This window comes from Globicephala melas, chromosome 5 (genome assembly GCF_963455315.2).
Source record: "Globicephala melas chromosome 5, mGloMel1.2, whole genome shotgun sequence".
Taxonomy (NCBI): Eukaryota; Metazoa; Chordata; class Mammalia; order Artiodactyla; family Delphinidae; genus Globicephala; species Globicephala melas.
Window position 1 is genome coordinate 112,596,112 of NC_083318.1, and position 16,136 is coordinate 112,612,247.

Genomic DNA, 16,136 nt, shown 5'->3' on the forward strand with positions numbered 1-16,136 from the left:
GATCTGTCAGCAAATTCTAGCAGCTCTACCTTCAGAATGCCTCTAGAACCTGACCACTTTTCATCACCAACCCACCATCATCTTCCCCTGGATTATAGGGACAGCCTGCTACCCCAGTCCCCCTGCTTCTGTCCTCGGTCCACTGCAGTCGGTTTTCTATACAGCGGCCAGAGCCATCCTGTGAAACTTAAATCACATCAAGTGGCTTTTCAGCTAAAAGCCCTCTAGGCCCATGGTTTCCCATCTACTCCAAGTCTTGAACATGATCTATAAGGCCTTACATGATCTGAGTCACACTGGCCCTTTTTCCTCATCTCCTCTTACTGTTCACTCATTCTTTCCCTCTTTCATCCTTGGCTGTTCCCTAAACATGCCAGGTTTCCTCCCCACCCCTGCCCTCCCTCGTTTGCTTTTCCCTCTGCTCTACTCTGTTTTCTCCCCAAGATGTCAACATAGTTAGCGCCTTCCTTTTCTTCGGAGCTTTATTTTAAAGTCGCCTTCCAGCGAGGCTTCCCCTGCATTCTTTCTAAAATATCAACACCCTCCTCACCTCCACCATGTCCTGTGCCCTTCCCTTCATTTTTCTCCCGAGCATCTATTACTGTCCAGCACTTGTACATTTTACCTACTTACCTTGTCTGTTGACTGTCTCCCCCTCACGGTAGGGTCACGAGAACAGGAACTTTTGTCTGTCTTATTCACTGCTGTTTCCGCAGTGTGTCTAATACTGCCTGATCCCTAGTGGAGGTTCAGTAGATATTTTCTATTTATTGGAATACATAAATGAATAATAGAGCTAGGGTACAGCTTTGCATTTTGCCGGTAGAGGCCGCCTCCCCAAGCATATTCTGCATCTGAATTATTTTGGTGCCAGTTTGGCATGCAAAATGAAATCATTCTACATTTCTAGTTGTATAATTTGCAAGTCTTCCAGTTGAAATGACATGTGTAAATGTGGATAGGCAGAGGAGCTTAAACAGCTACAGCAGTTGGGAGTTTGGGGTTAGCAGATGTAAACTATTATATATAGGTTGGATAAACAACAAGGTCCTACTGTACAGCACAGGGAACTATATTTAATATCCTGGGATAAACCATAATGGAAAAGAATATGAAAAGGAATGTATATGTATGTATAACTGAATCACTTTGCCATACAACTGAAATGAACACAACATTGCAAATCAACTATACTTCAATAAAATTAAAAAAAAAAAAAAACACCCTGCAGCGGGGCCTTTGTTTAGGTTGGTGCTGGGTGATGGCTGAATGAAAGGTGCACCATCTCCTGAAAGGGTACATGCCAAGAAATTCAAACAGTGAGGAGTGCAGCTTTACTTCTATGGGAACCTATTAGAAATAAACATTAAGCTTATCATCTGTAACCTAAAGTCTCAGCTGTGTGAAACTGACGATTTCTGTACCTATATTATTCGCAAATCATGTTTCCCTTCTACTTTTTTGAAGAAGAGATTTCAAGGCAGGAAAGAGGATGTTTCATTACCTGATTGTACATATTAGTACTTTATATTAATATAATAGTCTTTATTGTAACAACGGTTCTTTATTATTTTTTTCAGGGCAACACAACTATTTATGTGCTGGAAGAAATGATTGCATAATTGATAAGATTCGACGGAAGAATTGTCCTGCCTGCAGACTTCAGAAGTGTCTTCAAGCTGGAATGAATTTAGGAGGTAAGTTTTGTAGTTTTAGTTCAGTAAGAGTTGTTAAGATGGATATCACACCACTAGGCTTTATACTCCCAAAATTGAAGATGAAGCTAACATGAAGCAAAGATTTCTAAAAATCTAGTAAGTTCTACATTTATGCTAAAACATTTCAGGAGAAAAATATTTCTTAGGAGAAGGAGTTGAAAACAAGTCTGCTATGTGGCTGTGGTCCTCTTGAGTTTGCTAAGGTTTCAAGAACTGGGTGCATAACCAAAACAAAAATGAATGATATTTTACATAGAACTATAGCTAACAGTTTTTATTACTGTGTCTGTTTAGAAATAAGACCTATAAGTGATAACATTAACCAGATAGGAATATATTCCTGACTCTAGGAGTAAATGTAATAAAGGAAGACCTATATGAAAAAAAAAAGCAAAAAAACCCCAAAAAACAAAACTTTAAAAATGTTACAGGAGCTCACCAAAAGAGTGGGGCGGGTAAAGACTTGAACCAAACACAAAAGTATACAACGTCCCTGGGTGGGGAGATTCAACGTCTTGAAGGTATCAGTTTTCTCTAAGTTATTTTATGAATATAACACAAGCCCAACAGAAATACCACTTGGTGATTCTAAGTTCCTAAAGAACAGCCAGCAAAATTCTGGAAAAGATAAATAATAAGGACAACTAGCTCTGCCACACAGTAAAGCATATGACACAGCTACAGTAGTTAAAATGGTCTGTGTATTTGTTTATGGAGGGTCAGATCAACAGAAAGTCAAGAAATAGATTCAAATAATATGAGAATTTTGTATATAATAAAGTTGGCATTTCAAATCAGTGGGGAAAGGATAGGTTATTCGATAGAAATTATTGTGACAACTGCGAAGCCATCTGGAAAACAAGAAAGTTGAATACAAACTCCTATGATCCTCCAAAATGAATTCTGCTATCACAGAAGTACTGAAGGAAAACATGGATAATTTTATATTCTGCAAGTGGAGTATTTCATACTTTTTGAGTATTAAATAAACCCAGAAGCTATAAGAGAAAAGAATGGAGGAAATCAATACTACTTACAAATCAAATATTACTGCAAAGGCAAATAATAAAAAACTGGGAGAAAATACTTGCAGCTTATAGACAAAGGGTTTATTTCTTGTGCTTGTCTAATTCCATAAGAAAAGGAAACCAACTCATTAGAAAAATGAGAATGAAAAGAACAGGAATGTGAACAAAATATAGGGAAAAGAATAATAAAAGAAATACAATTGGTTCTTGAAACACATGAAAAGAGTCCCAATCTAATCCTAATAAGAGAAATGCAAATTTAAAATATGAGATACAATTTCTTGCAAATGGCAAAGATAAAACATTTTTATGATATATTGTTTGATGAGTATAGAAATAAAAGTAAAACCCAGTGTTGATCTCCTACATTTTAGGTGGAAGTAGAAATTGATATAACCTCTATGGAGAGCAGTTCAGCTATTTCAATAAAACGTTAAAAGGCACAAGGCCTTTGACTCGCCAATTCCACTTTTAAGAATTTATCCTAAGTATATTCTGGCAATGTAAGAAATGATATATGCATAAGATGTTCATTGTAGCCTTGTTAAATATCAGACACACATTAAATATTTATCTGTTCAGAACTGATGAAATAAATTATAGAATACTCTCAGACACTAATAAGAATAAAGGGGGCTCTATACGGACTGATTTCCAAAATATTGTTTAGTGAAAAAAATCAGGTTGCAAAATAGTATGTTTCGTATCCTACAAGTTGTATATCTGCTTTCAGAAAAGAATATATATTGTATAGAGCATTTCTGGAACGAGATGCAAGAAACTAGTCATGGTGGTGGTCTCAGTAGAAAGGACTGGGTAGCTGGGAGACAAGGATAGGAAGGAAAATTAATTGTCACTGTATATTCTTCTGTGCCTTTGAACTTCATATTGGACTAATGCATGTATTGTGTACACAAGTTACCTATTTAAAAGAAATAAAGTAATTCGAAAAAGAAACACAAAGAGATTTCACTCTTTGCTTTGATGAAAGCACCAACTGCCTGACTAGTCAGGACTAGGGAGGAACATGGCTGCATGCAGAACAGAGCAGCTCTTGGGAATCAAGAGGTGGATGAGCTGTGGCCATGTGGCACTGCTCCTATGAGAGCATCCTGGGTGGCTTGAACTCAGCCAGAGCAGCCCATGCTGGTCCAGAGGGCGGGCCCTGGAGCCACACTGCCTGGGTGAGAACCCTTGTTCTGCCACTTCCTGAACTTGTAACCTCAGAGGCAGGTTACCACCTTTCCATGCCCCTGTTTCCTTCAGCTTGTGCCTACCTCCTAGGCTGTGGAGAACAGTAAATGCGTCAGGGTACAGTGAAAAAAAGTCAGTACCTGTACACGTTGGTGGTGTGGTGGGTGGTGGAAACTCTCACTGCAGATTCCATGGCAGTTGCACACATGATCTGAGGGACACGATTGCCCCACATGTTGGTGATGGTGAACCTCAGTTGCCCAGAAAAGTTCAGCTGCTTGCCCTAAGATGCCACAGCCAGTGAGATGCTGGAGCTAGATCTGGATCTCTGGACCCCGGGTCTGGAGGTTCTGATGTGCCACACTGCTTCCTTGTTCTAACGTCCAAATCAGCGCAGATGTGGCACAAAAGAGCGCCTTCTGAAGCATGTGAGCGAGGATCGGGCCAGATGAATAATTTAAAATCTAAATGGCACAGTGGTACAGCCGTTGGTCATAAAATGAACTCTGAATCAGTTTTGTAAAATCTACCATCTGAATTTAAACACACACACTGCTGAGGTATATTTTAAAGTATTTCTGTGCAATTTTTGTATAGCTTTACAAATCTTATATATTTACATATACTATGTAAATATTACTATAAATACTGTATGATCACACTTTATAAAATGTCATTACTATCAGTTACTATAAAATACTAATGAAGTAGCCATACTTATAGTTCCTACCTCATAGGGTTGTGTTGAGTCCATACATAACCTTCAGAACAGAGTGCCTCTGCACTGTTGACATTTGGGGCCAGATAGGTCTTTGCTGTGGGACCGTCCTGTGTGTTGTAGGATGTTTATCAGCATTCCTTGTCTCTACCTATTAGATGTCAGTAGCTGTCCCTTTACCCCCAGTGTGACAACCAAAAATGTTTCTAGGCTTCCCTGGTGGCACAGTGGTTAAGAGTCCTCCTGCCATTGCAGGGGACACGGGTTCGAGCCCTGGGCTGGGAAGATCCCACATGCTGTGGAGCAACTAAGCCCATGCACCACAATACTGAGCCTGTGTTCTAGAGCCCGTGAGCCACAACTACTGAGCCCATGTGCCACAACTAGTGAAGTCCACACACGTAGAGCCCATGCTCCGCAACAAGAGAACCCACCACAGTGAGACGCCCACACATCACACCAAAGAGTAGCCCCCGCTCACCGCAACTAGAGAAAGCCCACGCAGCAATGAAGACCCAACACAGCCAAAAATAAATAAATTTAAAAAAATGTTTCTAAATTTTGCTAACTATGCCCTGGGCGGCATTGAGACCCACTAGTTTAGCAATAAGAGTAAATAATTGTAAGCGCTATTTAACTGTGAGATATTTTCTGCTGGAATATACATTCCATCAGGGGAGGAATTTTGGTCTCTTTGTTCGTTGTTTTATCTCCAGTAACTAGAACAGTGCCTGGCACCAAGTAGGTGTTCAATAGTTGTTTGTTGAGTGAATGCATGATTAATTGGTATTTTTAAGGGTTCCGTGTGCTGAGAATTCAGCTAAGCCCTCTATATATGTGTCGTGTCTTCTAAATATCACATAACACCATGTGATACATACTGTTAACCTGTCCATTTTAAACGTGAGTTCATGGAGGCCCAGAGAGGTTAAAGAACTGGCCCAAGGCCACAGCGCCGGGTAGTGGCAGAGCCAGAACTGAGATCTCTGTTCCTGGCACCAAAGCACACACCCAGCATCACTCTTCGGTATGAAACGGGTCCACTGTTTATAGATTGACATTTTAAAAATAGCTCAGATTATCTATTAATGGCAGCTGTGGCACCAGGTTTCTTTCTTGTGTCTGTGATGGTCTGTAAGTGAGGCCTGGCACAGTAGTACATGATACAGAATCCACATGCTTTGTTGCTGGTTTCTAGGTATGCAGGGTAGGTTTTATGGATTTCGGTAAAACATTATACTAGAGAAAAAGCTTACCTTGAATCTTGAGGTCATTGAAAACTGAGTCAAAAATGGGCAGGTAGGCACACCGGTCAGAATGGCCATCATCAAAAAATCTACAAACAATAAATGCTGGAGAGGGTGTGGAGAAAAGGGAACCCTCTTGCATTGTTGGTGGGAATGTAAATTGATACAGCCACTATGGGGAACAGTATGGAGGTTCCTTAAAAAACTAAAAATAGAACTACCATACAACCCAGCAATCCCACTACTGGGTATATACCCTGAGAAAACCATAATTCAAAAAGAAGCATGTACCAAAATGTTCATTGCAGCTCTATTTACAATAGCCAGGACATGGAAGCAATCTAAGTGTCCATCAACAGATGAATGGATAAAGAAGATGTGGCACATATATACAATGGAATATTACTCAGCCATAAAAAGGGATGAAATTGAGTTATTTGTAGTGAGGTGGATTGACCTAGAATCTGTCATACAGAGTGAAGTAAGCCAGAAAGAGAAAAACAAATACCGTATGCTAACACATATATATGGAATCTAGGGGGGAAAAAATGGTCACGAAGAACCTAGGGGCAGGACAGGAATAAACAGGCAGACCTACTAGAGAATGGACTTGAGGACACGGGGAGAGGGAAGGGTAAGCTGTGACAAAGTGAGAGAGAGGCATGGACATATATACACTACCAAATGTAAAATAGATAGCTAGTGGGAAGCAGCCGCATAGCACAGAGAGATCAGCTCAGTGGTCTGTGACCACCTGGAGGGGTGGGATAGGGAGGGTGAGAGGGAGGGAGACGCAAGAGGGAAGAGATATGGGGATATATGTATATGTATAACTGCTTCACTTTGTTATAAAGCAGAAACTAACACACCATTGTAAAGCAATTGTACTCCAATAAAGATGTTAAAAAAAATGGGCAGAGTAGAAATTAATATTTATAAAAGCAGCATTTTCTTTAGGTTCAAGTTATACTTTAACTACTTCTGGTTCCTGGATTAAGTAATTAACTTTTACTAAGTGTCCAGTTGTGGTAACATACATTGCCATTTTTGTTTTATAATTTATTTTGAAGCCACATTTTCCGTTTCAATTTGGGCAAAAAGAAATGCAAGCAATTTTATTATATTAAAAGAGATAATATGAAGTTTAACCTTTTAATGTGAAGCAATTTTTTAAATGAAATATGTGATTTAAATTAAACCCTTTTTATGCATGTTCCAATCTCACCCCTGTTTTCCTAGCAAAGCAGGTCTGCAGTCTCTTTTTCTTCACCCTTCTTTCCTGTTACCTTTCTTGGGGGATACAGCAGATGCAACCCTGTACTTGAAAGACATTTTCTGTTAGTGAATGGTCATGACTCTGGGAGCAAAATTAGTCATCTGCCTTCTAAAATCATCAGGAATTCAGAATACTTTAGAATATTTTTTTTCCTATCCTGTCAGCTGGTTAGCATGTAATCCTAACCATGTCCCCAAACTAGTCTCTCCCTTAGAAAGTGGAAGGAAGAAGAATGAGTAGGTTTATATTTATCAGAAACCAAAGCCATAAAACGTGCCTCTTCCCTTTTCTCTAGATCCACTCCCTTCCTCTTCCTACACGTGCTATCCCTTTTCTTTAAAATCCTGCTGAGCTTTAGGGCGCATGCAAAGTAATATAGAGCAGAAGATGTGAGAATGTCAACAGAGAAATTAAAAGGAAAATAACAGTTCTTTGGCCCCAGGCTGGGCCCACCACTCTGCAATAGCCCCTAATAATAGATCTCAAAGAGGCATGGTTTTATTTACATGAGAATGTACTGCTTTGCATAGCCTCCTCCAAAGGAATTCATCACTTTGGTTTTACTGCCAGTGATCTGAAGAGGATGATCTATGTGTGTCTTTTAGAGCTGCTCCTAAAATATAAAGCACAGCGTCAAGGCTATGTGGACCTCATATCAAGAATGAGTCCTTTGGGGCGTTTCTAGCTCGACTGTACTCTGGCCATAGAATATAGAGAGGATCTTAGAGGTTTTTCTTTCCCACTCCTCCCACTCACAGATGAGGAACTTGGAAGCCAAGATGCTATCATCAGAAACTTGAGAAATGCAACCTAAAGATTCTAATACAGTTGTCTTTCCTCTTTTCCAAGCCACCCCCCTGATTCATTTTTCATCTGATATGCTAAAGTCTACTTTCACGTTCCTTTAATGAAGACTCTAAAATATGCAAATCTTGCTTCCTGTGGCTTTAAAAATGGAAATTTCACAAACCATAGTATAGTCCTAACTCTGGTTTCAGTTGACTTCCATGACTATCTGCAGTGTTCCCTAATCCCAGCCATCACTTTTACTCAGGTGAGCCTTTAAAGGGTGGCCATCTCGGGTCCACCTTTTCCTCCTGGAATGGAACGTGTCATATGAAAAGAGAAAAGAATTTCAGACACAGGAAGCAGTCGCAACAGCAGACCTCACATGGTTGCTTTTTTGCAGACTGGAAGGCAGGCAACTAGGTGAAAAAGGTAGGGAGACAGGAGATTAATGCTGGGAACCATTCAAAGAAATGGATACTCTTATATTCCTGATAAGAATGGAACCAAAAAAAGAAAAATATTTAAATTAAAATTCATCCACATAATGCAATATTAATCAGCCAATAAAATTACGGCTAGGAAAATTCATAACAACATAGAATACTTTCTGCACAAAAGTAATAAAAAAAATGAGTATGCAAAACGATTTAGGTTCCTTATTCCATGATTACAGCTCTATAGGAAAAGATTTGCATGAGTCAGAAGACTAGGAGGAAATGGGAGAATACCAAAAACGTTTGTGTTTGTGAAGGTGACGGATAAGGTTTTTCTTCCCTCTTTCCTAGTTTATCAATCCTAATGAACATGTTCTGTAATCAAATTTAAAGAAAATAGCATTCACAATTTTGAACTGAAAAGAAGGGAAACAAGATTAGTCGTGCTACTGAGCAGAAGAGGTAAAGAATTAGACATATACAGAAAGCCAAACAGGAAGGAAGAAAAGAGGGGTGAGAAGAAAAAAAAAAAAAAAGACCTAGAGACATCAGTAAGTCTCCTGCTGGGAAGTGCTTTAAAAACTGAAATGGAGAAGTTAAGTGAAAAACAAAAGACCCAGAGACAAAAGAATGACAGAACTATGACCAACATGGAGAGGCCAGAGAGAGATCTTTTTACTTGAGGAAAATTGGCTTTACCTGCCAGCAACTTGCTCCAACTAGCTTGTATGGTCCGGCACCTGTAAAATTCACATGCAGCACAGGTCTGGGGAGAGAAATTACAGGATCAATGCCAGTGAGAGAGGAGGTTTAATATCTGAAATCCAATAAGAAAAACAATTTTTATATCTTTAAGGGTCTCCTGAGGCATGATATGCAGTAGTCTGTAGAAGTTTAGGAAGCCCAAGTGTACCGAGTTTTATGAAGAAATACCATTCCTTAGGTTTTTTTTCCCCCTTCCCATTCCCCTTGCTTGTAGACAATAAGAATTTAAGTGGGACTTTTGAGCAGGAAAGTGGAGGGGAAAATAACACATTTCTATAAATCAGTGAAAGTATGGTTTTTGAATCTTCATTTATAAGTTAAGCCATATTCATTGTCATAGTAATACAATTTGAATTAAACAACTGGTATTTTTACCTTGCAGAATTTCAGAAGGAGAGTTTAGGGTCAGTCCCGAAGCAGGCAGCATTTCAAGATTTATTATATTTCTTCAACTCTAAGGAATTTCTTTCTTTTCAGATTTTTGACTGTTGTGATTATAATTTGCAACCAATATGTACGTTTAATTTGTATTAGTTTCCTTCAAAACTCTAATTAAATTGGAATCTGAGAAAGAATAGATTTATGTATAACTAAATCACTTTGCTGCACACCTGAAACTAATACAACATTGTAAATCAACTATATTCCAATAGAAAATAAAAATTAAAAAAAAGAAAAACATCAAAGCTAAGAAAAAAGGGGGGGGGAAATTGGTGTCTTCTTTCGTGACTGATAACGTCTTAGAACAGAAGCAATACAGGCATTGGATGCAAACGTTCTTCCCTCCCAAGAATATACATATTCGTAGCCGCACTTGAGCCTCAGTGAGCTTACCGAAGTAGGCTGCTTATCTTGGGTCTTTTTAAATACAAAACCCAGGGATGCTGGAAACCTTCTGCTGGGTATACAGATGCCCATTTTTGCTTCCATTTCCTTTTGCATTTGCAGTCTGTCCTGGTAGGTCATCATCCCAGTCATACTTAAGGGGCCAGTGGGCCTGGAGCTTAACATTTCCACCTTTGAGATCTTGCATTTGTTGTCTCAATAGGCATGAATCAGAGCTGTCCTTCCTAAGAAGCGTCTCAGATATACAGGTCTCTTTAGACTGGTCTACAGCAGCCCTGCAGTTCCACACACTCACCGATATTTTCTGTAATACACGATTCTTTTTCTAACTGTCTGGTAAAATCTTGGGGATTTTGTTTTGTTTTCGTTTTGTTCGTGGCGCTTTATATTGTTGTTATACTCTTTTGGGTTACCGCAGATGATGGGGTTTTATTATAAAAATATTGCTAGTTTCACATTTTGTCTCTGGGAAATACCAGGATGTCATTTAAGACACAATAGGTTTTTAATTTCTAGGACTTTTTGATTTTTTTCTCTTTTTGTCAGCTTCTTTCTTCCATGCTCTCTCCTCCCTACCTTGTTGCTTTCTTTCTTTCTTTTTTTTTTTTTTCCCCACTGCACTTGTTTCTACTTACTGCCTTCTCTCTCTCTGTCATCATTGTCCTCTGAGTGTCTTGTATTCAAACTTCCCCAAAGAAGGTCCCAGCCAATTGGCTGGTCACCATCCAGAACAGAGCTTCTGATTGGGCTGAGACATAGACAAACAGCTGGCTTTGCCTCTACTGCCCCTACCTTACTCAGGCTGGCACGGCCAATTATAGGTCCCTGTGGTACAAAGCATGACAGCCTGTGACAAGAAGCCTTTTGTGACCCCATTTTTCAGACGGGAGCTGTAAGTGTAGATAGTGATCAGAGTGTAGTAGATGCAATACAGACTTGTAGCCATTATAGTCATCTCTTAATTGTGGAGCATCTCTTAAATCATAGCAATTTTCCAACAGCCTGATTTTTATTCACACATTCTAAGTTATCTATATATTTAGAAGTAAAAAAGTATCCATTTTTAAAAAGCTGATGGACAAAACAGAATAATAGCTTTCCATGCCTCTTGGAACAGAACTGCAAAGGCTCTGTTTTGGAGTTCAAGAGTTTTTGAGATGGCTACTTTGAAAACACACAAACCAGAACAAAACACAAAAAGCATTAAAATAGCAAATCTTAATTTTTTTTTTTTAAACCATCTGTTAATGTGTAAGGTGGACATTCTCTTATAGAACACCTCTCTAAACCTGAATCGTTCTCTCTCCCTAAATGCCAGACACTGGGATTGCGGGTGCACTCTGGGCTCATGGAAGAGTAGGGGTGAGGTATGTGGAGATAGTGTGGAAAGAAGGACAGACCACTTAAAACCAAGCATCATAGGTTTTCTGCACTCAGTCATCTTAGAAAGAGCTGATCCATCACTCTACGTAAAGTCCCTGCCTGTTCTGTAGGTATCATCTACCTCAGACTCTGGTTTCTCAGTTATAATCATTGATTTCATTTACTTTCAGTTAACAGGTATGCACACTAAGGAATATAACTTAGTCTTTTTTCTTTCATTTGAAAAATCTACAGACTAGTGATCTGCTGCTTGTTGGCTCTCTGATAAATATCCTCTTCTCCCCGCTTCATAGTAAAATAGTGTGATTATAAAAAGGGGGGGAGGGACCTCTTTATGTAACAGTAAAGTCTCTGTTCTCACCTCTGAAAGGTACAGAAAGCCATTCAACTGTCTATTAGAAAACAGCCCTTCATATCCTGTGATAAACCATAATGGAAAAGAAAATGAAAAAGAAAGTATATATATATGTATAGCTGAATAACTTTGCTGTACAGTAGAGATTAACACAACATTGTAAATCATCTATATTCCAATCAAATAAAAAAAAATAAAACAGCCCTTCAATCTTCAGGAATAAATAAGTATGATATTTAGTATCATTGATGATGATTTTTCTGAGACAGATAACATACCTTTTAACAGCTAACCCAATTCTAACAGATTTTTAAAATATTTTTATTGATTTATCAAGTTATAAAATGCATACTCATTACAGTGATTAATAAAGGAAAGAAAGTTCTCTGTAATAAATTGGGGGAATGAAGATGGAAGAAGAGTCAAGACGTTTGCTGACTAAAAAATAATGATTTACATTTTGACGAAGAGGCTCTTCAAAGCTGAACTAGCAGAGCCAGTAAAAATGGTTTCTTCTGAATGTGCTGCTTCATTATTTTGAAAAGTAGATCTGTCAACAACGATGTAAAGCCAGTTGCTGAGTTAGGTCATGAAAACAAGAAACTCCAAGATGGAATTGTTCTGTATTCCTCCAAGTGTTTTGTTTTGTATGGTATTTGTTTTGAGAGCATAATAACGTAAAATATGTTTAAACAGTGATGACACTAAGCAGTTACTGTTACCGTATAATTATTTTCTGTATTAAGATTAATCTGGTTTGTAGAAGGGAGGATCATCACAGTATTTAAAAAGTGCATCTCTGATGAATCCATCCATTGATTCTTCATTCAGCAAATATCCATCACACTCCTCCTAAATTCCAGGTGTTCCCCACAATGTTGCCAGTGTAGCCAGGAGAAGGCAGGCACTGGCCTTGTTTTCAAAGGGCTAATCTCTAAGAAAGAAGACATTTATTATGGGCCAAATAAGCATTCGAAATTTACAACGATGTACTTAAGTGTAGCCTCGGTGTTGACAGTGGGACACATCCCTAGAGCTTTCTCCTTGCTTTAGAGCAGTGTCAACTTTCTGACTTGTGTCTCTCACAGCAAGATGGTGGCATGTCAGGATGCCATTCTCTAACTCCGTCCCTCCATATTTGGGGGTGTTCATCCCGGTTGTGTTCGCTGTGCATGGATCCCATCATAATGGTCCTATGGCACGTACTGACACTTGCTTGGGACATAGTCTGGAAAGGAGCAGCTCTGCATCATGAAATCCTTCAGAAGACCCACGCTCATCCCTACCTGCAGACCACCTCCATCAGCATCCATCAGTCAACAGCATTTTTCATTTGATGTTGGCACTCTGAACTCGGACTATGAAAATCAGCCCTTCCTATTCTTACCAAAAAATTGAATACAACTTTAAAGCTTTCTGGCCACCTTAGACACTTTTAAATTGTTTCTAGCCTGAGGACGGCTGAGGCAGCTCTGGTTGGTCCCTTCAGAATGCATGCCTTGTCTGTCTCTCTTGTAGCTCTTGTAACAGATACTAAGAAATGTCTGTGAAGACAGGCTGGGATTCGCAGGGCCACTTGCTAGCAGCCGACCTGCTGACATCTCCCTTCAGTTTCTGACCTGCCCCAGCACGTTGCTGTCTCCCCTGGAAACTCTTCAGAACTCACTTCAGCATCACCAGAGAAACTGAGAGACACCTTTATGAACAATTAAAAAAATTTTTAAATAATCGAAGATTTCTTTCAACATACAGTTTTCTTAATCTATCAATCTTCAAACCAAGCTGTTCTTCATCCTAAAATTAGACTAATTCACCAGTGAAAATTCAGACAGTTATATCTTCATTTGCCATATAAATGACAGGCATTTCATGTTAATTACTTAGAAACATTTGCATATGTTAACTAGGTCTGTTTTTACATTTTTGCTTGTGTGTGTGGGGGGGGTACGCGGGCCTCTCACTGTTGTGGCCTCTCCCGCTGCGGAGCACAGGCTGCGGACACGCAGGTTGAGCTGCTCCGCGGCATGTGGGATCTTCCCGGAGCGGGGCACGAACCCGTGTCTCCTGCATCGGCAGGCGGACTCTCAACCACTGCGCCAACAGGGAAGCCCTACCTTTTTTTAAAGCAAAAACTTAAATCCCATAGAGCAAAAACACTTTTCCATTCTGTAAATACTCATATTTTTAGGTAAAGTTGAGTCAGATTCGAAATTTTAAGCCAAATTCTAAAGGTTACACCATGTAAGAATGATGAATGATGGGAATGGGGAGGACTGTGTGATCAGCAATCCAGTGGGGCGATTGTTCTCAGTTCTTGCTGCCTCTCTAACTCATCTGTCAAGTCTTTGTTCTATTTTTATTTAAAAAAATTTTTTCATTGAAGTATAGTTGATTTACAGTGTTGTGTGAGTTTCTGGTATATAGCAAAGTGATTCAGTTATGTATACATTATTTTTCATATTCTTTTCCATTATGGTTTATCACAGGATGTTGAATATAGTCCCCTGTGCTATACAGTAGGACCTTGTTTATCCATCCTATGTATAATAGTTTACAGCTGCTAATTCCAAGCTCCCAATCCATCCCTCCCCAACCCCACCCCACCCTGCCTTGGCAACCACAGGTCTGTTCTCTATGTCTGTGAGTCTGTTTATGTTTCGTGGATAAGTTCATTTGTGCCATATTTTTAAATTTTATTTACTTTTTATTTATTTTTAACATCTTTATTGGAGTATAATTGCTTTACAGTGGTGTGTTAGTTTCTGCTTTATAACAAAGTGAATCAGTTATACATATACATATGTCCCCATATCTCTTCCCTCTTGTGTCTCCCTCCCTCCTACCCTCCCTATCCCACCCCCTAGGTGGACACAAAGCACTGAGCTGATCTCCCTGTGCTATGCGGCTGCTTCCCACTAGCTATCTATTCTACATTTGGTAGTGTATATATGTCCATTGTGCCATATTTTAGATTCCACGTATAAGTGATATCATATGGTATTTGTCTTTCTTTTTCTGACTTATTTCACTTAGTATGATAATCTGTAGGTCCATCCATGTTGCTATAAATGGCATTTCATTCTTTTTATGGCTGAGTAATATTCCACTGTATGTAAGTATGTGTGTGTATGTGTATATATATGTATATGTGTGTGTGTGTGTGTGTGTATACGCACATACACACACCACATCTTCTTTATCCATTCATCTGTTGATGGACACTTAGGTTGCTTCCATGTTCTGGCTATTGTAAATAGTGCTGCCATGAACATAGGGGTAAATGTAATTTTTTGAATTATAGTTTTGTCTAGATATATGTCCAGGAGTGGGATTGCTGGATCATATGGCAACTCTATGTTGAACTTTTTGAAGAACCTCCATACAGTTCTCCATAATGGCTGTATCAATTTACATTCCCACCAACAGTGCAGGAGGGTTCCCTTTTCTCCACACCCTCTCCAGCACTTCAAGTGTTTGTTTTAAACACACTCACCCATGCCCTGCACCTAGAGACTCTCATGTTGTAAATGTGGATGGAGCATGGCAGCATCTTGATCTTATAAAACTCTAGACATTGTACATCACTTCATCAGAGCAGAGAACCACTGTTCCAGGGCTTGCTATAACATTGGCAGCATTTTTCTTAGGATAAGAAAAACCTTTCATTGGTTTTTTTTTTTTAAGCCCTTTAGTTTTTTTTTTTTCTCTCTATTTAATGTTATTTTTATTTTTCTCAAGTGAATCAGTAACCACCATCTGGTAAATATTTCTTCACCAGGTGAAGTCCCCTAAAAATATTTTAAGTTAATGTATTTGCATTTTTCTTGCCAGCCCTAGCATAGCCTTATGAAGGGCCATGTTAGCTTTTAGTCCACTGACTGTACTAGTTTTGTGCCTCACTAAAACTTTAAGCATATTGAATAAGCTGTACATTTAAATGCTACACATCTCTGGGGCAGAGTGTTCAGAACTCAGAGGTGAAGGTAGGTTCCTTATCCCCAGAGAGGACAGGTCCTGAAACAGTGACCCTGACATTCTGTATTGGGGAAACAAGAGGAGCATAAGAGAGAGAAGGTGGGAATAATCCTGAGAAGGAAATGGAGAGGGAAAAGAGGGGACCTTGGTGAGGTTTGTGATTTGTTACAAGAGAATAAACACATTTAGAAATGCCACCCTCAGTGTCACCTCACTTCTGCTCCTGTGCCCCCTGGACACACCCTGGACGTGCGTAGACATTTGTACCCTCTGGGGACAGGCAGGAGCAGAGAGAAGGGAACTGGGGTTGCATCTCGCGCCCACATTCACAGTTCCCAGGCCCCACCATGGTGGTCTCCTCTCACGCTTATGTGAGTTAGAAGGAAACATCTGTGTGCCCGGTGTCTT

General features: G+C 39.4%; 1 protein-coding gene across 1 annotated transcript in view; it reads left to right on the forward strand.

The window, feature by feature from the left end:
• The window catches only part of NR3C2 (nuclear receptor subfamily 3 group C member 2), a 369,292-nt gene that overhangs the window by 250,648 nt on the left and 102,508 nt on the right, over window positions 1–16,136 (forward strand). Inside the window, exon 4 of the mRNA XM_030878180.3 lies at window positions 1,581–1,697. Coding sequence (XP_030734040.1) covers window positions 1,581–1,697 — 117 coding nt within the window. The remainder of the gene's footprint in view (window positions 1–1,580; window positions 1,698–16,136) is intronic.